At 45.9% G+C, this 20966-nt stretch overlaps 2 protein-coding genes across 12 annotated transcripts in view; one reads left to right on the forward strand and one right to left on the reverse strand.

The window, feature by feature from the left end:
* Nlrc3 (NLR family CARD domain containing 3) overlaps positions 1–10291 on the forward strand; it is a 29023-nt gene extending 18732 nt beyond the window's left edge. For 2 of the 4 annotated variants that reach the window (XM_027940535.2, XM_027940538.2), the window contains 11 exons: positions 1423–1506; positions 2097–2180; positions 2752–2835; positions 3478–3561; positions 4182–4265; positions 4711–4794; positions 6898–6981; positions 7358–7441; positions 8095–8178; positions 8547–8630; positions 8905–10291. In XM_027940535.2, the coding sequence (XP_027796336.2) occupies positions 1423–1506; positions 2097–2180; positions 2752–2835; positions 3478–3561; positions 4182–4265; positions 4711–4794; positions 6898–6981; positions 7358–7441; positions 8095–8178; positions 8547–8630; positions 8905–8995 (931 nt within the window). In that variant the 3' untranslated portion in view covers positions 8996–10291. Of the gene's footprint in view, positions 1–1422; positions 1507–2096; positions 2181–2751; positions 2836–3477; positions 3562–4181; positions 4266–4710; positions 4795–6897; positions 6982–7357; positions 7442–8094; positions 8179–8546; positions 8631–8904 lie in introns of those variants that run through there. The other 2 variants (XM_027940537.2, XM_027940539.2) reach the window with 2 other exon arrangements.
* The window catches only part of Cluap1 (clusterin associated protein 1), a 34939-nt gene continuing 24248 nt past the window's right edge, over positions 10276–20966 (reverse strand). For 4 of the 8 annotated variants that reach the window (XM_027940754.2, XM_071605537.1, XM_071605534.1 and 1 more), the window contains exons 11-13: positions 19318–19373; positions 18986–19042; positions 14587–15881 (exon numbers count right to left, since the gene is read on the reverse strand). In XM_027940754.2, coding sequence (XP_027796555.1) covers positions 15732–15881; positions 18986–19042; positions 19318–19373 — 263 coding nt within the window. In that variant the 3' untranslated portion in view covers positions 14587–15731. Of the gene's footprint in view, positions 14466–14586; positions 15882–18985; positions 19043–19317; positions 19374–20966 lie in introns of those variants that run through there. The other 4 variants (XM_027940757.2, XM_027940755.2, XM_071605536.1 and 1 more) reach the window with 3 other exon arrangements.

The following is a 20966-nucleotide window of genomic DNA, read 5'->3' on the forward strand; positions in this document are numbered from 1 at the left end:
CCTGCAAGGAGAAATGGATGGGGTGAGGCTGAAGCTTTCTGACCCCTCTGGATGGCCCCAGGATAACTTGATGCTCACTGCTTTTCCAGAGAATAGATGTGGGGAAATTATTGGAAATAAAACCTCTTGTCAAACCAGAAAGCCCTCTCCACAAACACAGGAACGAACACAACAGTCTTATTGTTGAATAAGCATTCAGGACTGCAGTGCACATTGTAGGCAATCTGCTGCAGCCCTTTTCTGCAGCCCAGCAGATAGGACCCATCCCTTACACTCTCAAGATAAATGACAACTTATAAGAAAACACATTATTATTATTAATATTATTATTATTTTTTTTAGTACTAGGGATTGAACCCAGGGCCTCATGCATGCTAAGCAAGTGCTCTTTTTTTTTTTCATTTAGCCTTTTTGAAAAATATTTGTTTTAGTTGTTGATAGTCCTTTATTTTATTTATGTATTCATATGTGGTGCTGAGAATTGAACCCAGTGCCTCACACATGCCAGGCAAGTGCGCTACCACTGAGCCCCAGCCCCAGCCCCAAGTAAGTGCTCTTCTTATTTTTATTTTGAGACAGAGTCTTGCCAAGTTGACCAGGTTGGCCTCAAACTTGCAATCCTCTGGCCTCAGTCTCCTAAGTAGCTTGATGACGCCATTTGTCACTTACAGCTTATCCTACAGTCACCAAATAATTTGGGGGTGATCATCTATTTCCCCAGTTGCTTTTATCTAAGGGAAAAATAAAATTTTTTCTGTCTTTATGACAAGCAGGTACTCACAACAGGTGCCCAGGCTAATTCCCACAGAAGCAGGAAGACAGGGACCATCCCTTGCTAGATTTTTACCTGTACAGAGACCCTGAGAAAGACATTCCTAGGCTGTGAAATGGGCAGGAAGTTGATTGAGCTCTTAAAGAGACTTGCATATTTCTCAACAGGACAGAGAGTACTTGCAACCTCATGTGTCCTCTAAGAGAGTGGTGGTTGTCTCTTTTCTTTTTGGAAGATTACTTTTTTTTTTTAAGGCTCTATTCGGCCTCATGTAGGAGGCTCTGTCCTGTTGATCCTCCTATCCCTCTCCCCAGAGGTTCTCAAGGTGGGGGGGCAGGCTACTGGCTGGTCTAGATGGAAGACTGACAGATGAGGGCCCAGCAGGTCTTGTGCATGTAGGTCCCCCATGCAGGAAGGTGCTGGCTCTATCAGCAGCCACTGATTGCCACTTACATGGGAGGCCCCAGCTGCTCTTGTCCCTTGTTCTCCCACATAAAAACATCACCAGACCCTCTGAGACCCCTTCCCACTGCTGTACAAATGGAGACATGCTCCAACTTTTCTCTACCTCTTGCCCTGAACCTAGACTGTCCTTGGCCTGGCAATAGCTGTGGTCAGATTTGCTGATGGACCCCTCTTGTCTCCCACAGCCTGCAGAAAAATAGCATTGGGCCCGCGGGAGCCCAGCGGATGGCAGAAGCCTTGAGGCAGAACAGGAGTCTGAAGGAGCTCATGTGAGAAACACAGAAGGGCCAAATTGGTATTCTCAATGCCCAGCACAAGACCAACCATCCTAAATATTTGTGGGCACAAGCATGAATAGAGAGATGGGAATATGATTGGAAGGGAAGATGGGAGGATGGTGAATAGATGGATAGATGGATGGATGGATGGACTAATGGATAGATGCAGGACAGCTGGCTTTTTGATTACAAAGCACTGGGCCAGAAGAGTGGAGACCCAGATGTCCAGGATGGGGTGACTGCTCACGTTCTCAGGCTCATGCTTACTGCCTTCCCAGCTGGTACATTTCTTAGTAAACTTCACATTAAAGTACCACCAAAACCTCTCACTAAGGGTCGACACTGACCTCCTGCCCTTGCCAGGGAGTCAAGAAGGACTTTGCTACCTTGATCTTTTACAGGGATAGGGGGTCACTTGCAAAGACTACAGATTAACAGGACCCAAGCAGAGCAAATTGCCCTGGGCACCCTTGAGACAGAAGAGGCTGCTTCCCCTGAAGGCTTCCCTGGGCCCTGATGCCCAGGTCTGGCTCTGTGCAGCTGCTGCAGGAGGCGGGCTCACCCATGTCTCTCTCTTGTAGGTTCTCCAGTAACAGCATTGGTGATGGAGGTGCCAAGGCTTTAGCTGAGGCCCTAAAGGTGAACCAGGGCTTGGAGAGCCTGGAGTGAGTCTGCCTGAACACCTTCCAGGGGTGATAATCATTCCCGGGCTCTCCATCTAGCAGATGGCTGGCTGGTAGTGCCAGAAGAAGGCTGCCAGCCAGCACCTCTTCCTTGCCAGAATCCTGCTAATTCCAGCCCTGAGTGCATTCTGCCCTCCTTGTCCATCAACTCCATGTCTCTGGACAGTAAGGCTGGGGTTACCTCTAGTTTCCAGAACAAGTTCCCAGTGCTCTTGATAAGTGCACAGATGAGGAGGGAGCTGGCTGCCACAGCCTTGACTGGGCAGGGGGTGCTGAGTGACTGCTGTACCATACTCTTTGGGCTGCAGAAGCAACGTGCCTTCCTCTGAGGACATGTGGAGCCACCCATGTCAAGGCAGAGTCTAGACCTTGGTGCTTGTGCTAAACCTACCTACCCTGACCTGGCAGGGGCTAGAAGGTAGGGCAATGGGAGGAAAGAGGGATGAGAGCAGCAATCTCCAGGCCTCCCCAACCCAGAGCCTGTGGCCTCAGGCTGGACTGGACAGCTTTCTCTGGGTCCTGGGACAGCCATGACGCCACATTCTGTCTGCAGCCTGCAGAGCAACTCCATCAGTGATGCGGGAGTGGCCATGCTGATGGAGGCCCTTGGTGTCAACCAGACCCTCCTCAGCCTCAAGTAAGTCCTGGATTCCCTCCCACCCAGGGTGTCCTTTTGACCAGAGGCTATGCAAGGAACTCTGGGATTTGGAAAGAAGAGCTGGTGCTGGGAAGCATGTTATGGGGAAATCTGTGGCTGGGGCAGGCTTGGCTCTGAAAACTGGGCACCCTGCTCCTCTTGAGGGCAGGAGATAGTTATGGCCCTATGGGCTGCTCTGCTGCTCCGTACCCATGGGCAAGCCCTTCAGGTGCCCAACATGCTCACCTGCCTCTTGCCCTTCACACTTCTGAGGTCCTGTCATCCTATCCTCTTCCTCCTGGACGTTCTTGTATGGTCATTAGTCCTGAGTGGGGGCACCTGGCTGGCAGCCCTTGCTTGGAGCCCTGGTTTGCTAGAACTGGCTCCTTCATACCTCGGCCAGCACCTCTTCCCTGCCAGAACCCCGCTAATGCCAGCCCTGAGTGCATTCTGCTCTCAGTCTCTGACCTCCATCCGCCTTGTCCAGCAGTTCCATGTCTCTGGATAGTAAGGCTGGAGTTACCTCTAGTTTGGCCCAGGATCCACCTGAGGTTTCTTAAGCTTCATAAAACCTGGGTGTATCTGCCACTAGAGGTCTCACCTGCCTCGTAGGAAGCTCAGGGTCTTCCCTTTCTTTCTTAGCCTTCGAGAAAACTCCATCAGTCCTGAGGGAGCCCAGGCCCTGGCTCATGCTCTCTGCATCAACAGCACTTTGAAACATCTGGAGTACGTGATGGGGTCAGGGAGGGTGTGGGGAAGGGGGTAGAGACTGTGCCTCCTTGGGATCATTTGTGCCACAGCCTCCTCGCCCACCCAGAGCTCAGAGCTGGTGGGCACCATTATAATGGGCCAGGCCCTCAGTACCCTCACCATTTTACAAGGCTAAGAAGGACCTGGGTGGGAAACAGGCAGCCCTGGTGACTGGTGGCAACCCTCACACGAGCCCTCCCCTACATTGTGGTATAAATGACACAATTGACGACAGGGAGATACTCTGCTGGTCTCCACTGGGGATGAACCAGCCGAAGGGAGGGGACTCAAGAGTTGATGTGGGGTCATAGTATTGAGAAGCAACCCCCCAGGGCAGCTCCACCACATTCTGGCCAGGTGACCTGTCACTGCACCCACTGAGCTGAGCCTGGGACCTGCCCCTGGGTTGTTTTCAGGATTTGGTACGACACTCCCCAGGACACCAAAGTTCTCACAGATATGAGCCAAATAATTAATACCAGCACAGACTTGGGTGGTCCTTGGGAAGAGGGGGAGTGGGTAGAACTCCCCAGTGACCAGGGACAGGCAGCTTCAGGACAGGTTCCCATTCACTCGTTTCTTCTCCCTTTTCCCAGCCTGACAGCCAACCTCCTCCATGACCAGGGTGCCCAGGCCATTGCAGTAGCAGTGGGAAAAAACCACACCCTCAAGTCCCTTCAGTGAGTCTGTGCCCCACCCCAGCACACCATGCCCCTCTGTAGAGCTGCAGGACTACTCCCAAAGGGCCACAGACCAAGCCTGGCTTCGGGACACCCTCACCTGGGTCTCAGGGGCTTTCCAGGCTGCCCATCTTCAAGTAATATGTGCCCCCTCTCCATGGTTCTGATTCCTGAGGCTGATCCTCAGACAACAGAACTATGGTGGGAGATGGATGCCACCATGATGCCCTGGGAAGCCATGCTTTATGCAGGGACTGTCTGGAGAATATTTAAGCTTGTCCCTGTGGTCACCACTAATAGAATGCATGCTGACCCTTTGGGAACTAAGCCTGAGGGGAGCAGCAGGAATCCTCTTGGACTCACCCTGCTATCAGATCCTCTAGAAGCTTCTGGAGCCTCCTTGGCTCTGCCCCTGAGCCACGTGTTCATGTGTCTGTCTGCTTAGCCTGCAGTGGAACTTCATCCAGGCCAGTGCTGCCAGGGCCCTGGGACAAGCACTTCTGCTCAACAGCAGCCTGACCAGCTTAGAGTAAGTGTGGCCTGCAGGGACTAAGGGGAGGTGGGGTAAGCAGGGAGGTCTAAAACCTCAGATACCCGGCACAAGGCTGGTGAATGGATGACCCTTGGTGGTACAGAGCTATCTCTGCCCTAAGACCAGCGGGCTTGTTTCAGGACTCACCTGTTTAAAAATATCTGTGTATCTGTTATATAGAGATATATAGCAGTTTTACTGGGACATAATCCACATACCATAAAATTTGCCCATTTTATTTATACCAAATAAAATGTGTACATGCACACAAATATATTCTGATCCTCAGACAACAGAACTATGGTGGAATGAAGTACTAACACACGGTAAGGAATGAAGTACTAACACACGGTGCAACCGCAACATGGATGAACCTGGAAATGTACAATAAACACAGGTGTGCTGGGGAGCTCAGGGGTAGAGTGCTTACCATGATCCAGGCCCCGGATCCAATCCCCAGCACATACACACACACACACACAAAATTGTAAAACCAGTACCAAGATCATCTTAGAAGATTTCTCTCATCCTAAAATGAAACCCATACCCATCAGCACTCTCCATTCTCCTCCCTGCATCCCTCAGAAATGAATCTATCTGTCCCCTGGATCTGCCTAATCTAGACGTTTCATCATTCCACATAAATCCAATCATACAACATGTGATCTTTTGTGACTTTTTTTGAGCCCCATCTGCTTCCGCCCTGACAATTCTCCCTCAGCCTCCAGGATACTCTCTCTCTGGATGGTCCTCCTCAATCTTCTCTTCTGTTCCACTCTGATTCTGGGGCTCTTTGGGGTTCTGGCCCAGGCCCTTGTAATGACATTCCTTTTCTGAGTTTGCCTCCTCTCCTAAGGCTCCCACTGCCTTGAGAATTCCAATGACCTCCACATCAACATTCCAGCTCTCTCTTAAGTCCTGTGGAATTCACACCTTGGCCTGTCCCCTCAGTGTCCCACAGGTAGAGCAGGATGCTGCATTCTTTCCCACAAGCCTTTTTGGTTTCCCATCCGGCTCCTGGGACAAGCTACTGTGCAAGCCAGAGCACCACACTTGCTCCTTCCTCCATTTCCAGCTCATCTCCAAGTCCTGTCCATTCTCCCTCGTGGTGTCCCTCCCCTCCGTTTCCCTCCACTGCCAGCATCCAGGCCACATCCCTACTCACCTGCTTCCCTGGCAGCCTCCACATCCAGGCCATCCCCTCAGGTTGCTGAACAGTGTCCCCACCTGGGTGAGATCCTTCAGTGCTGTCCAGTGCCTGCAGTGAAGTGTTACCCTGCAGCATGGCTTACGAGGCCTGGAAAGATCTATTTCCTTCACACTCCCCAGTCTTTTTTTCTTTTTTTAATTTAACCTTTATTTACTTGTTATTTATTTTTTTAATGTGGTGCTGAGGATCGAACTCAGGACCTCACCTGCCTCACCTGTCCTAGGCAAGCACTCTACCTCTGAGCCACAACCTCAGCTCTCCCCAGTCTTTTGTTTCTCACCACTCCAGGAACTCAGCTCAATTTCCCTGGGCTCCTCAGAGGTGCCAGGCCCTCCTCACCCCTCATTACCTGTGTTGGTTCAGATCTGTCTCTGGGGTACCACACTGGGATAGGAGACTCCATTGGCCTTCCCTGCAGCTGTACTTAGCTAAACTACTCATTTAATTGCAAATTCCAATCTGAGTTCCAACAGGGTAGAATTGCCTTTCCTGCTTTGCACATATCCAGCACACAGGGCATGCTCAAATATAATGAATGCAGACTGATCACTTTACATGCCATATCCACTTGACCTAAACTCAAGTCATTTATCGTGCCAGTGCCTGCTATTTTCCTTGAATTTTGAAGAATGGTGGTTATAAAACCCTAATCAGAAAGAATGGTCTGGAGATTGAGAGCTTTGAGTTAGTTTCTGGTTGGCTTTGAAAAGCATTCCCCTTTTGGTCCCGAACCCTTGTTATCAGCAATTCCCATGTGTTCTTTCCTGGACTCTGATGGTTTGTTCGTGGCTGATGTGTGGTCTGAATTGAATCTGGAAGGCCCAAACACAGCAGGTCCTTGCTACAGTGCTGGCCCATCCCTCTGTGCCTGAAGAGGTCACTCTGTTCAGCTTACAGGAGAACGCCATTGGGGATGAGGGAGCTTCTGCGGTGGCCAGTGCGCTAAAGGCAAACACAGCCCTCACTGCTCTCTAGTAAGTCCCTGTGGTGCCAGGAGCCCAGGAGCCCAGCTCCTTCACCATCCTCTCATGCTGCCCGCCATCTTTGTTTACAGTCAAGAAAGGTGTGTTTGATTATCAGTAACTGGGAAATCAAACACCTAGAGGCATGAATTAGGGGTACCATGTGTCCTCCTCCAGTAAATCCAGGAGATTGCTTCTGCTTTCTGCACCCTGTGTCCAGATCTCCGTCTCAGGCATCAGGGTGTAGGTGGGAGACGCAGTAGTATTCTCTGGACAGGTCATAGACCAACAATCTGCAATGCTGTTTCTCCACTTCTACTCCCCGTGAAGGGTGGACCTTTTGGAGGGAGGCCTTGCCTGCTTGCACTGATTGCCCCTCCTCTTGTAGCCTCCAGGTGGCCTCCATTGGTGCACAAGGGGCCCAGGCGCTGGGGGAAGCCCTGGCTGTGAACAGAACGCTGGAGATTCTTGAGTGAGTATTCCTGTCTCCGGCAAGTCTTTTGCTCAAAGAAATCAAGCTATGGATTCATAGTGGATACCAATTGACATGGAAACTCACAGATGATCTTCAGTATTTCAGGTCATGTGTACCCCAGCGTCTCTATTCCCACTCCCTGCCTTTTTCCTGGAGTCACTAGTTTGTCCTGCTCTTTGGGTTGGCCTTGCCCAGGCTAAACATGTGTGGAGCCCCTGTTTAGGTCTCCGTGGTAGCAGTGGCAATGGATTCTGGTCTCTGAGAAGGTCCAACCCCTGGTGAGGGAGCTTAAGCACCATGAAGCTCTTGGGTGTGTCCAGGTCATCCCTGTTCTTATGGTTCCCTGTGAGGCTAAGTGCACTGGTCACTTGCTGGATGGAGTGCTGCATTGCCCATCTCAGCCCAGCCTTTCTTGGAAATGGAAAAGGAAAGGACTCCAACAAAGCACCCAAGCCTGGGCTGGCCTCAACCCCCTTCATGTGTCCTGCTCCCTAGAGCGCAGCCTGGTTCTAGTGCCTAAAAGTGAGGAAGGTGCAACCCTCACCTCCAGTGATTGCCGAAGTCCAAGTAACCCCACATCCACCTGGAGAGGTGCCATTGTCACTTTTCAGCCTGTCCCTGTACCTTAGGTGTCCTGTTTTTCCTGACAGCTTACGAGGAAATGCCATTGGAGTGGCAGGAGCGAAGGCCTTGGCCAGCTCACTGAAGATTAACTCCAGTCTCCGAAGGCTTAAGTGAGTGGCTGTCAAACCTGCCTGTGTCCTGGAGCAGCATACTGCTGTGCTGGATCTTCCCTGTGAGCTAAAATGCTCCCGATTTCCTCTAGCTACTCCTCTATTAAAGTCCATATCCTTTGTCAGTGGCTTTGTTCCTTCTGCTTAAGTCAGAAATCACTTAAAATCTGCACTTAGGGTCTTGGGTGGGGCAACCTGACTGCTGACAGACACCATCATGGTCAAATGCCATCTCACAGTTGTGGCACCTACAAACAAGTCAAACCCAGAACTGCTTGTCCTCCCTGCCCCCAATAAGGTAATGTCTCCTTAGGCATTTCTCTGGTCCTGATGACTCACTGTAGTGACTCCATCTTTTCTCTGCCTAGTCTTCAAGAGAACTCCTTGGGGATGGATGGGGCCATATGCATTGCCAGTGCTCTGTCTGGGAACCATGGGCTGCAGCACATCAAGTGAGTAGCTTCACTAGCACTGGCTCTTTCCACTTTTGCCCCACCTTCAGAACTGATCCCAGGTCAGGCCCTGCCTTTAGCTCAATTCTGGGAACCAGTGCCCAGGCCTCCCAGCAGCTCCACAGGGGAATGCATTCTGAGGAGGAGCCAGCTACAGACTCATCTGTGGGAGGGACTGTGGAAGCACAAAGGTTCCTCAGTTGCTATGGTGACCACTGCTCTACTCAAGGGAACGGTGGGTACTGAGCCCTGTCCTAACCCTTCTCTATTCTAGTCTCCAGGGAAATCAAGTTGGGGACTCTGGTGCCAGGATGATCTCAGAAGCTATCAAGACCAAAGCTCCCTCATGCACTGTGAAGATGTGAGCAAAGCCAGTCACTGGTGGAGAGGATGGACAGATTCCAGAGAATGAAAGCTTCTGAACAGAAAGTGATCTCTGGTCACAATCCTGCATTCTGGGAATGCTGCTGACCCAGTACAAGAGCTGGTCTCCTGCACAGAGGAAAAAGGTCTCAGGCACCTTTTCCTAGTCCAGGGCAAGTCCTGACGATGGTGGATGGAAATTCTGCAATGGCAGAGAGAAGGAGCTGCTACCAAGGGACTTGAGGACAAAAGTCTCAAAGTTCATCAATGTAGGGAGTTGGTTCCACGTTATTTATATCCAAAGTATTTAAAAGTTCCAACTTTGAACAAATTTAGCTGGGTACAGTAGTATAATCTTGTAATCCCAGCTAATTGGGAGGCTAAGGAAGGAGGATGGCAAGTTTGAGGCCAGCCTGGGCAAGTCAGCAAGACTCTGACTCACAATAAAATTTAAAAAGGGATGGAGAGGTAGCTTGGTGGTAGAGCACTTACTTAGAAGTATGAAGCCCAGGGTTTAATTCCCAGTACTAACACCGCCCCCCCCCCCCCCCCCAAAATTACACCCTTTTTTCCCCTTCATCTGATGAAAAAAATCATCCCTTTCTCTGGAATGAGTTGCCATCTTCAAGTCCATGAAGGACATAAGTTTGGCAGGGGTGACAGTGGGGACCTTTCTTCCCTTTCTTAAGAAGGAAAGACTTTTGAGTGATCCTTATAGACATAGAAAAATTAAAGGAAATTTGTGAAGATAAATGAAGAATTTAATTCTAAGATTTTGGAGATGGAGACAAAAGTCTCCAAGGGTTCTGCCAGTTTTGATTCACTCTACGTAAGATCTCTTGGACAAGGATGATGTCTGCCACATTATCTGAAGTCTGGCACACTTGTTAGTCAATGCTGGTTCCTTGATGTTGTTATCCTGTGTTAGGCTTCCAAAGCCTCTCCTGTAGGTACGGCTTCCCTACAGAGATAAGCAAGCTGAGCTTCCATGCGGCAGAATTCCATAGCTATCTGTCTGGATTGAAAAGGGAAAATCCAAACAAACATCATAGCACTCAAAAACTAACCAACCAAGAAAAATGTTTATGAAGACCATTAAGTGATTATCACTTATAATTGTGAGAAGATGTAACTGCCATTCAAAATATTTATTTAAAAATAGGTATCCACTGTGGCTCAGTGGTAGAGCACTCACCTAGCATGTGTGAGGCACTGGGTTTGAGCCTCAGCACCACATAAAGATAAATAAAGGTATTGCCCATCTACAACTAAACAATAAAGATATTTTTTAAAAAGTTTATTTATTTATTTTTAAAATACAGGTATCCAGCCAGGTACAGTGTTGTAATCCCAGCAACTTGGGAAGCTGAGGCAGGAGGACTGTAAGTTCAAGACTAGCCTCAGCAATTTAGCAAGGCCCTATGCAAAATTTAGTGAGATCTTGTCTCAAAATAAAAAAATAAAAGGGCTAGGGATATGGCTCAGTAGCTAAGTCTAATCCCTCATACCAAAAAAAAAAAAAAAAAGCAAGGGCATCCAGAGTCGTCATGGATGTTGACCCTGAGAGGCAATGCTGCTATTTATAAAGGGGGAGAGGTGCCTTAGGAACTTGAAATCTGACATATGCTACCTTAACAATCAAGGGACAAATGGCCAGCACATTCCCTGATGCACTGCCTTTAGGACATAACAGCTTATGTAGCGTTCTTGCCAAAAATGTTCATCTGAACCTAATCATGAAGGAATGATGGTACAAAATCCAAACTGAGGGGCCATTTTGCAAAAGCAGCCCAACCTCTTAAAAAATATCACTGTTATGGTAAACACAAAAGGCTGGAGATTATTTTAAACAAGAGATTAAAGAGGCCTAACAAATGTTAATGCAAAATCTTTGATTGGATCTGCAGGAAAAAAATTCTCTATAAAGAACATTATTTGGAAATTGAAGACGTGAACATTGTCTTACATTAGAGATATATTTTTGTTGGGTACAGAATTCTACGTGACCGTTTTTTCTTTCAGTACTTTTAAGAGATTGCTCTATTGCCTCTTGTTTGCACTGTTTTTACCTCAATTGAGAGCTCAGCTGAATAGATAAGAAGGTAGCAACCAAATGCTGGAGAAAGCCACTCCCTGCAGAAGCTGAGCACTGGAGAAGTCGGAAAGGCCAAAGCTGTGGAGAATAAAAGGGTGCCCCTCTAGGGACTTGAAGCAAGCCTAACTTAAAATTAGAAGGCAAACCCCTTTTTCCACCCAAGCCTCCCCAGCACCCCACCGATAAGGCTTTATGGCATACTGGCTGCAAAGGAGAAACATTTACAAAGTCTGGCTCTATTACATCACCACAGAGCAGGCTGAAAAGGTAAATATGGAGTTGAGGCAATACACTGATAATAGAAAAAGGTTTTTTTGTTTGTTTGTTTTTTGCCTTTTCCCATTTTCAATTTTGGGCAGTTTCTACTGCTGTGTTTTCAGGGTCAGCATGTCACCTGCTGTTAATTGCATCTCACACATTTTCATCTCAGGCTTTTTTAATCTCTGGAAGTTTTGTTTGAGGTGACCCTTGGGTCACAGCTCAGCTCTAACACTTCTGTTTTTCATGTTCTCATCCACTCCATTCTGGTTCTTGTTAACCTTGCCTCCTTTGAAATTTTTCTTTTTCTCTCATATAAAATTCTAGTGGAATTTTAGGAAGACAGAGGTAAATTAATGTATTCTGTCCATCATGTTTAACTGGAAGTTTCCCATTTGCATAAGTGATTATATGCTATTACCACCCAGATGTACCTTCCTTACCTGCTATTCTTCCTGTATCTCTCAGGTAACAAGCATCCAAAACAAAACTCCCCTTCACCTTCAATCATTCCTCTTCACCAGCCCTTCCTAGATAACAGTCTTCAAAGCCTGTCCGTTCTCCTGAGGTCCCTTCTGAAAAATGAACCTAGTTCTTGAGGCCATCACCAAGAGCTTGCTAACCATCTTGCTGTCTTCTGTTCTAGTTTTTGCCAGAGTGATTTTTTTGGGGGGAAAGATCTAGTCTCTGCAGGTTGCCATCTGCCTACAGAACAAAACACAACCTATTCCTTAGCATGACAGAGTAGTTCCTTTGGATACTCCCTCACCATATGCTCTACTCTTCAGCCTCAATGTAATACTTATCACTCTGTAGAAAGGCTGTGCCTTTTGACCACTCTGTGCCTTTGTACATTCAGGCTCACTATGATGCCACATTTGACTTGTCTGTCTGATGGAGACTTACTCAGCTTTCAAGATGCAGTCCAAATCTGACATCCACAGAAATCTTGTGTCAACTCTTCCAGGCAAGGATAGTTGCTCCTTACTGTGGATTCCCATGACAGTATATAATATTCTTAACATGCATGTAACATACTGCATTATAATATTAAATCCTTTTTCTTTCTAGGTTGTCAGATGCTAAGACTTAATTATATTTGAATTCTCCAGTGTTAGCAAAGTAGCTGAAAACAGTAAGTGCTAAAAAATGTTTGGTGCATAGAGGAAACAAGGACCGAGAAAGCTCATCCATAGCAAAATGATCCCAAGGCCAAAAAGCTGGACAGAGTCCATGTGACCATGTATTGCGTTCCTGAAACTGCTACATTATTACTACTCTTTCCTCTGTGTTACATGTTCACATCCTTAGAAAACAAATATTCCCTCTGAATCATTTAAATGTGCCATTCCTTTAACCACAAACTGGCCCAACTGACAGGGTCACTGATTACATTTTGTACCAGTCCTCCTCCTTTCACTCTTTAAGCAGACCACACCCTCTTCTCAAGCCATCTGAAACAGCTAGGGTTCAGTGTGTGATCACAGATACACCAAAGCCAGCTGGCCCACAAAGACCCCATCAGAAATAGTAGAGAAGAGAATTAATTCATATACCCAGAGAATGGATTTCTGTTTTAGGTAAGAGGTAGAAGCTTTGGCTCCTTTCTAATTCAATAAGTCCTGGATCCTAGCACCTGAGAGGCCCTTGGGTCCCTTTAACAGCTGTGATATTTACCTTGAGTGCTGCTAACCTAAATGGGCACATCCTTCTTTCAAATATTTGACATCGATTAATTTAAAATGATAATTAAAGAAATCTCATATTTCTTAATGTCCCAGATAAAATGGAAACAGTTCTTTGCATTTCCCATTGGGAGTCCCTGCTTATGTTTTTTGTTTTTGCATGGTACTGGGATCAAACCCAGGGCCTCAAACATCTTGGCAAGTGCCCTACCACTGAGTTACATTCCCAGCCCCGATTTTGTTCTTAATGGCTACCACCAATAAAAAGTAAAATAAAATAGAGGACTTGAAAATTTCTTTCTATTTTCTGCAAATGCACATATTTTAAACATTTTAAGAGGTCCTTTAATCATATAGTAAAAAAATTGCCAGCAATGACCAAAATGCTAATTTTTCATTGACCTAATCTCACCATTTTTTTCAGGGCCTGAGGTATGCTCAAAGCACCAGGCCACAAGATACTTGTACATCTCTGACTCCAGGATCTGTCACAGTGACTGAAACACTTAATGACAAGGATCAACACATGCAGTTCTCTTTGTTATAGAACCTGCTCATGCAGTGTGGTGTTGCACCATGGTGAGGCTCTGCATGAAGTCAGCGAACCGACTGATGAAGGATGACATGGAAGAGGTGGAACTACAAACTGCCCTTTGCAGCTGCTGCTTGCATCTGTATTAAAAGCCCAGGGAAGTGCTGGGGAGTGATACTGGCCAAATTATATTGTTATACTGTGTGCATGTATGAATATGTAACAACAAATCCCATACGTACAACTACAATGCACCAATAAAAAATGTGGGGTCAAAAAAAGCCCATTATAAGGAAATATCCCAGAAGGAAAACAGAATTTTCCTGACATAAGTCAGGTCATCAGGTAAGCCAAATCTGTGACATTTTGGAAAACAAGTGACTCTTCTGCCTCTCAGAAGCCATGGGGTCTGAGCAGCCACCAGGCTCCCAGCCCACCCATTTCCTCTTCAAGCTAATGCAGAACATTTCAAATTAAGGTAAATTAGCTTAATGCTAAGTGTTTTTTATGAAAGATACATAAAATTTAGGAAGAGAGGAAAAAAGAGCAAAGATGACAAAAATATTTGTTACATAGTATCCTAAAACTTACATGTATTATATTAACCTGTGAAACTTTCTTGAATATATAAACAAACAAAATAATAATACTTTCAAGTAAAAATAATACAAAAATATGATATTAAATGCATTGTATTACAGGATAAATAACTTTAGAAATCTTAACTTTATGATTATAAAATATATGAAAGCTGTTCCATGATTTTCATATTAAGCTAACTCTACCGTGGCACAGTGGCACACACTTGTAATCCCAGCATCTTGGGAGGCTGAGGCAGGAGAATTGCAAGTTCAAGGCCAGCCTGGGCAATTCACCAAGGTCCTTCACAATTTAGTGAGACCCTGTCTCAAAATAAATAAAAAAGGTTGAAGTTTAGTTTAATGGCAAGGTATCCCTGGGTTCAATCCCCAATACAAAAACAAACAAACAAACAAATCCACAACCATAAAGCAAAAAACAAACTCCACCTGTCATTTTTTATTTCACAAACAGGGAAATTCTAGTGCTACTCCACTTAATTCTGGTTTATTTTCTTAATTAATTAACTAATTATTATTATTTTAAATTGAGGATTGAATCTAGGAGCACTCTACCACTGAGCTACATTCCCAGCCTTTTTTCTTTTTTGAGACAGGATCTCACTAAGGTGCTGAGGCTGTCTGTGAATTTATAATCCTCCTGGTCCTTGGGAGTCACTGGGATTACAGGTGTGTGCCACCATGCCCATTGATTCTGGGTTGTTTTTTTTTTTAAATGAGAAACATGAATGTATATTGGCAATTTTTCCTTAACTGACTCCTTCTCCTAAAGAGACATGTGGGTTGGGAGATTCAGAGAAACTGTCTTTGTCCCTATATTATGGATAAATGTCTTGCCACACTTTAGACAAGACCAAGGAAGGAGAGTGGAGTCCCAACCGCCACTGTGGCAGGAGTTTGGAATCTCTGAAGGGGTAGCCCAGGTCTGCGGTTCCCAAATTTAACTGGGGAAACAGAGGGGATTTTGATCTGAGATGGATCTGACTCCCAGGGGAATGTCAGCATCCTTAGTAGCTTAGCAAGAACCTGCTTCAAAAATAAAAAAATTAAAAAGGCTGGAGATGTAGCTCAGTGATAGAGTAAGAAATTATGAGAAGAAAAAAATAAAGGCAAGAATTAAAAGCTGATATATAGTAAATGTTCTAAACTATGCAAGTGATTAACAAGCCAGATGTTCCCCTGTAACTCCTAAAACAAGTATTGTGCCAAATTCCAACCCAAGATCTCCTGGGTTCTGAGAGGAATGTGTAATAACAGCAGCAGCCAAGACTTACACACTATCAGCCTGGTTTTGTCCTGTGGGTTTGAACTACTAAGAACACATGCATTTCCCAAGGTTTAGGAAATAAAGAAGGCAAAAGAAAAAACATCTTTGGGGTTTGCTTCAGTTGTTGATTAGACTTTGTGGAATACAAATACAAGATGATAAAGCAGAAAGAAGTAATGCTTCTTAATAATGAGCCAAGCTGGCGTAATGAACAAAATACACGTTAACTTCCTTGCCATCTAATTTCCCATTTACCTACAAATCTGAGGCTTTTAATCTGCCTGGGTCCCTTGGCAAGAGGGTCAGAAGTCATTGTCACTCTCATCCAGGGGCTCAGGTTTCCGAACCCTTCGATTGGGCTTTGCTGGTGAGAGAGCAATGCTCTCATCTTCCAAATCATCGTCATCTTCTTCATCATCTTCCATGTCAATTTCACTGTCCTCCGAGTCTTCCTATAGGAAAAAGGCAACAAATGCAACTGGGGAGCCCACCTTGTCCTGAGAGACCCTGCCTCACTGTTCACTGTAGCACCAGGATTAACAGCACAGTAACCAGCAACAGCTGACACAGCGGAGGAGCAGGGCAGTGCTGCAGTCAGGCATTGGGGCCTCAGCAGACACTGCCGGCTGGGAGACACCACAAGGTTCCTCATCCTACCAGCAACCTGAACACAATATGCAGCTGAGCTTGGTGCTGCAGGGGTTGGCTCACCTCTGGTCACAAAGCACCCCTGTCTGCACACTAAGAGTCCTGGACACTGCTTGGCTCCTGGGGCACCAAAGATCCAATGGATAGCAAGGAGGAAGGGAAGGAAGGCTTGTTTTGGTTCCTTCCAGCTAGTGATGGAAAGCAACACAGAAAATGGGTGCAAAGAGCAAAGTGAAAGGCACACCTGCACCTCCATCATCTGGACCCAGGGAGACCAACTCAGGCCAACTTTAAAAGCGGATACACACACACACAATAATTTTCTTCTTAAAGAAAAACAAAAAGACAGAAACCTTACACTACCATCCTCTCATGTTACTCCACCCTCCTCTTGGCTGAACTCTTTAGGAGAGTTGCTGAGCTCACTATCCCACTCATTCCTCTCTCATGGACAGGCTAATGAGGCTCTCAGAAACCCTACCCTGCTCTCATCAATGGATTCCAACTCAACGGATTCACAGTGCTCACCTTGCTTGACTTATGGGCTCCATCTGACAGAGGATCACCACTCCTTCCTTGAAACCCACTCCTCTGGCCTCTTCCCCCAGCTCTAGTGCCATTTACTCTGTCTCCCTTGCCTTACCCTCTTTGCTTCCTTTCTTTTCTTCCTGCTCCCCTGCTAAGCAAATTTATCTGCTATCCTGGCTTCAATACCATCTACATATGGGTGGCTCCCCAACTCCATCTCCAGCTAGACCTATTCCTGAACAGACCTGAATTTCAACTGGCTATTCCACACTGACACATGGGTGTCTAATAGGCAGCTTACCCTTAGAACATCCACAACCAAACTCTTGATCTGCCCTCCAAGCTCCTCCTCAACAGCCCTATCTCAGGAAAACAAAAAACAAAAAACCCTACACTTAGTTGACTCAACCACAACCGAGGCGGCTTCCTCTCTCTTCAGCACCTATGTCCAACCCACTAACAAAACACGATGGCTCCCCCTCAGAAACATCTAGAACCTGACCTCCTTTAAGTACCTCCACTGCCACTCCCTGAGGCTGAGCCACTGTCACCTCTGACCTGCAAAACCATGCTCACCTCCTCACCGGTTTTTCTCATGGATGAGCTAACTCCTGGCTCTCTGGGGCTGTAGTGTTTGCTGGTCCCACTCAGGGAAAAGACTGGGTTCTCATGGCATCTGTGAAGCTCATGACCCCTGCTACCTCTTTCAGCTCCTAGCTAGTTCCCTCCATCCATCACATTCCACGGCCATGCTCCCTAGGCCCACATGCCACTCCCATGCAGTTCATCGCCTCCTTTCATTAAGGCCTCTGCTCCAATGTCACTGCATCAGAGGCCTTCCCTGACCATGGGGGAACATCCTCCCACCTTGTCTCCGTCACTCCATCTCCGGAACTTGCTTTGATCTCCCTGTGCATCCTGCCTGGCACACCTGAACAAAGGCTTTCTCCCATGAATGTTTTAACAGTGCGTACTGCAGGTACTTAACAAATGAATTTTTTTAAATTATTTTTTTTATATTTATTTTTTAGTTGTATACAATACCTTTATTTTGTTTATTTACCTATGACTGTGGTATATCTGTTTGACTTCTATCACTGGAACGTACGTCCTAAGGCATGTATCCCCTGCTGTATCCCCCAGAGCCCACAACAGTACCTGGCACATGACAGGCACCTAAAATATGGCTGTTGAGTGGCTGAGCATTGACTTGAAGGACCAAGCCCATGCTTGGGGGCTGTATGACAAGTGACAAGGCAGGGAAAGACCTGAGCTATAACTGAAATTTCATTCTGAAAAGGACACAAGCAAATCTAACAGAGACCAGGATCCCCTGCCTTCTTGGCACTACTGGCTCCCAAGTCAAGACTCAGTTTCAGACTCAGGTATGTAGGACTGATGGATGGAAGCTACCTCACCCTCTATGCCCTACCTGTTAAAAGTTATTTTTGAGGTACTTTCCCTGTTTCTTTACAGACTGCTTCCTAGGAAATCAAGACCTAATCCTCCATGTGCATCCTGCCTGGCACACCTGAGCAATGGCTTTCTCCCATGAATGTTTTAACAGTGCACATTGCAGGTACTTAACAAATGAATCTTTTTTTAAATTATTTTTTTTATATTTATTTTTTAATTGTACACAATATCTTTATTTTGTTTATTTATTTTTATGTGGTGCTGAGGATCAAACCCAGGGCCTCGCAAGTACTAGGCGAATGCTCTACCGCTGAGCCACAACCCCAGCCCAACAAATGAATCTTTGTACAGAAGCATAAGCCTCTGCTTCTGTCTCTGAATGGCCATCAGTGCTGTGCCCAGATACAGGTGGATTTCGCAACAGAGCTGGTCTGGGGTCCAAGTCAGTTCTGACACCTTTGCCATGTGGGCCAAGCAGCATTACTAGGGGCTCTCACAGGGTGAAGGCCCAGGGTGATGGTAGGGCATCCATAATGACTTGATACCTCTAGGACCCTCCTCTGCTTTCCCCTTCTAGTTAATTTCCCCAGTCAGTTATCAACCCAGTAAAGCCTAAGGTGATGTCTTAGCTCTTGCCTGGCCTGAGCCCTGGTCTAAAGAGAGCATTTTTACAATGTTCCTTACCCAGACGGGAGCTGAAGACAGGGCTGGTCTTGGCTACAGCACTGTCCCTTGATTTCAGGGGCCTGCTGACTCCTAGCTACAACCTTTCCCATGTCTGGCCTTGGCACTTTCCCTTCCTACTGAGCCCAGGGAACTTAAGGCCTCTCTGCCTCTCACTGTGGGGTCTGTTCTGAGTGGCTTCTTGGCCAGCAGAGAGGAAGCATTGTCCCTAGGAGAGGCTCTGCTGGCTGAATGGGCTGACATACACCAACAAACAGACGAGGCAAAAAAGAAAACCAACCTGCTTCCTGGAGCTGGGAGTCTTGCATTTACCTAAGAGAGCTGGTGCTGCTTCCATCTTTGGAAAGCGAGAATGGAAAGAACAGTAAGAAGGCGAAAAAAATAGGGCAAGCAAACTGTGTGAAATGAGAAATGAGCTATCAACAAGCAAAGAGGAGCTTAGCCCCTTAGTAGGCCAAACTCTGCCCCCAATCAGCAATATACTGACTGGGAACAGACAGCCCCCTGGCTGCCAGCAGCTTCCTGAGCTAAACTAGTCTCTGAGGACAGCCCAAGACCAGAAAGTACAGAACTGCTTGGGGGGCAGGATGCAGGGAGTTGGTTGGGACTCACATCGTCATCAGAGTCTCCACCTTGCATTGTGCCCACGACGCGTTTGCCCGGTCTTCCTGGAACAACAAAGGCATGCAGGAAACATGAAACTTTGGCAGGTAAGGCAGGAAATGGCATCCAGAATTTGTTCTCCCTTAGAAAACTGAGAAAAAGAAGCACACTAAAACTCATTTAATCAGCGTCCAACTGACCAGAACTGTCAGTAAACTGTAATGGATACCCCATACTTCTACTTTGAAGGAAACAAGAAAGGCAATAAAATATAAACATGAGTAATCCCAGTGAGTTGAAAGGCTGAGGCAGGAGGATTGCAATTTCAAAGCCAGTCTCAGCAACTTAGTGAGACCCTGTCTCAAATTAAAAAATTAAAAAAACAGGGGCTGGTGCTGTAGCTCAGTGGTAGAGCTCTTGCCTAGCATGTGTGATCCACTGGGTTTGATCCTCAGCACTGCATAAAATATATATAAATAAAATAAAGGTATTTTGTCCATCTACAACTAAAAAAAAATTAAAAAAAAAAAAAATTAAAAGCTAGTGATGGGATGTAACTAGTGGTAAAGTGCTACGGGTTCAATCCCTAGTAACAACAACAAAAAATATATAACCAGGCACACAAGAGTGTGTGTGTGTGTGTGTGTGTGTGTGTGTGTATATATAAATAAAAATGTGTGTGTGTGTGTGTCTGTATACATATATATATGTATACAGTGTGTGTGTATGTGTCTGTATATAAAAAACAAAACAGGAAGGCCGGGGGTGTAGTTCATCAATAGAGCACTTGCCTAGCATGTTCAAGGCCTTGGCTTCAATCCCAGCAGCACAAAACACAAAATAACCATTAATCATGAATTAAAATAAAATTTTAAAAAAGCACCCTGAGTGTTTTAGGAAAATTACTGAATTCCATTATTAGTTTACATGCAGTGGAACTGGCATGCTAGCTGTTGAAATATATCTTCCTTTAAGGACCAATGCCACTCTATTTGGATCTAGGTCTGAGCTTTGAAATGAAAAAGTTTAAAAAAAAAAGTTAAGCACTACAATTAGTAATTCATCTTTCAAACATCATTATTATCTCAGAGATTCTCTTCAGAAGTCAACAGTGTTTAGATGTGACACCTGCAAAAACTCAGGGACTGTCCTTTACCAGGAGGTGGGGCAAGGGAAAGGAGCAAGCATGACCCCTAGCCAGGTCCACGTGAAAGGCAGCTTGGGCAGTGCATTGGGAGCATACTTGGGACAGGCTAAGATGACTGAGCACTATTTACAGACAAAATGCAAAATCTTTCTCAAAGCCCTTTTTTAGCTTCTAGAACTGAACTCTGTGATTTTACTCTGCAGGTAAAGTAGTCAACAGAATTTAGGAGAACCAATGCTTTACACATGCCTTTTTATAGCCCTGGCTCCTATCCATCAAGTGAGAGTCATAATCTCTAATCTCTACTTATGCCAAAATGCTTTTTTTTTTTTAAATTATCTTATGAAATAATATAATATATAATGAAATAATAAATGAAAGAGATAGGCTAAGAATAAGAGAAAGCAGCTGACAACCAAAGTTAATTGTAAAATGATGAAAGGACAATGATTCACCCTTAAATTTACTAGGTAAAAAATGCAACTGTACTCCAAACATTAAGTGGTGGTAG

This window comes from Marmota flaviventris, chromosome 19 (assembly GCF_047511675.1).
Source record: "Marmota flaviventris isolate mMarFla1 chromosome 19, mMarFla1.hap1, whole genome shotgun sequence".
NCBI lineage: Eukaryota > Metazoa > Chordata > Mammalia > Rodentia > Sciuridae > Marmota > Marmota flaviventris.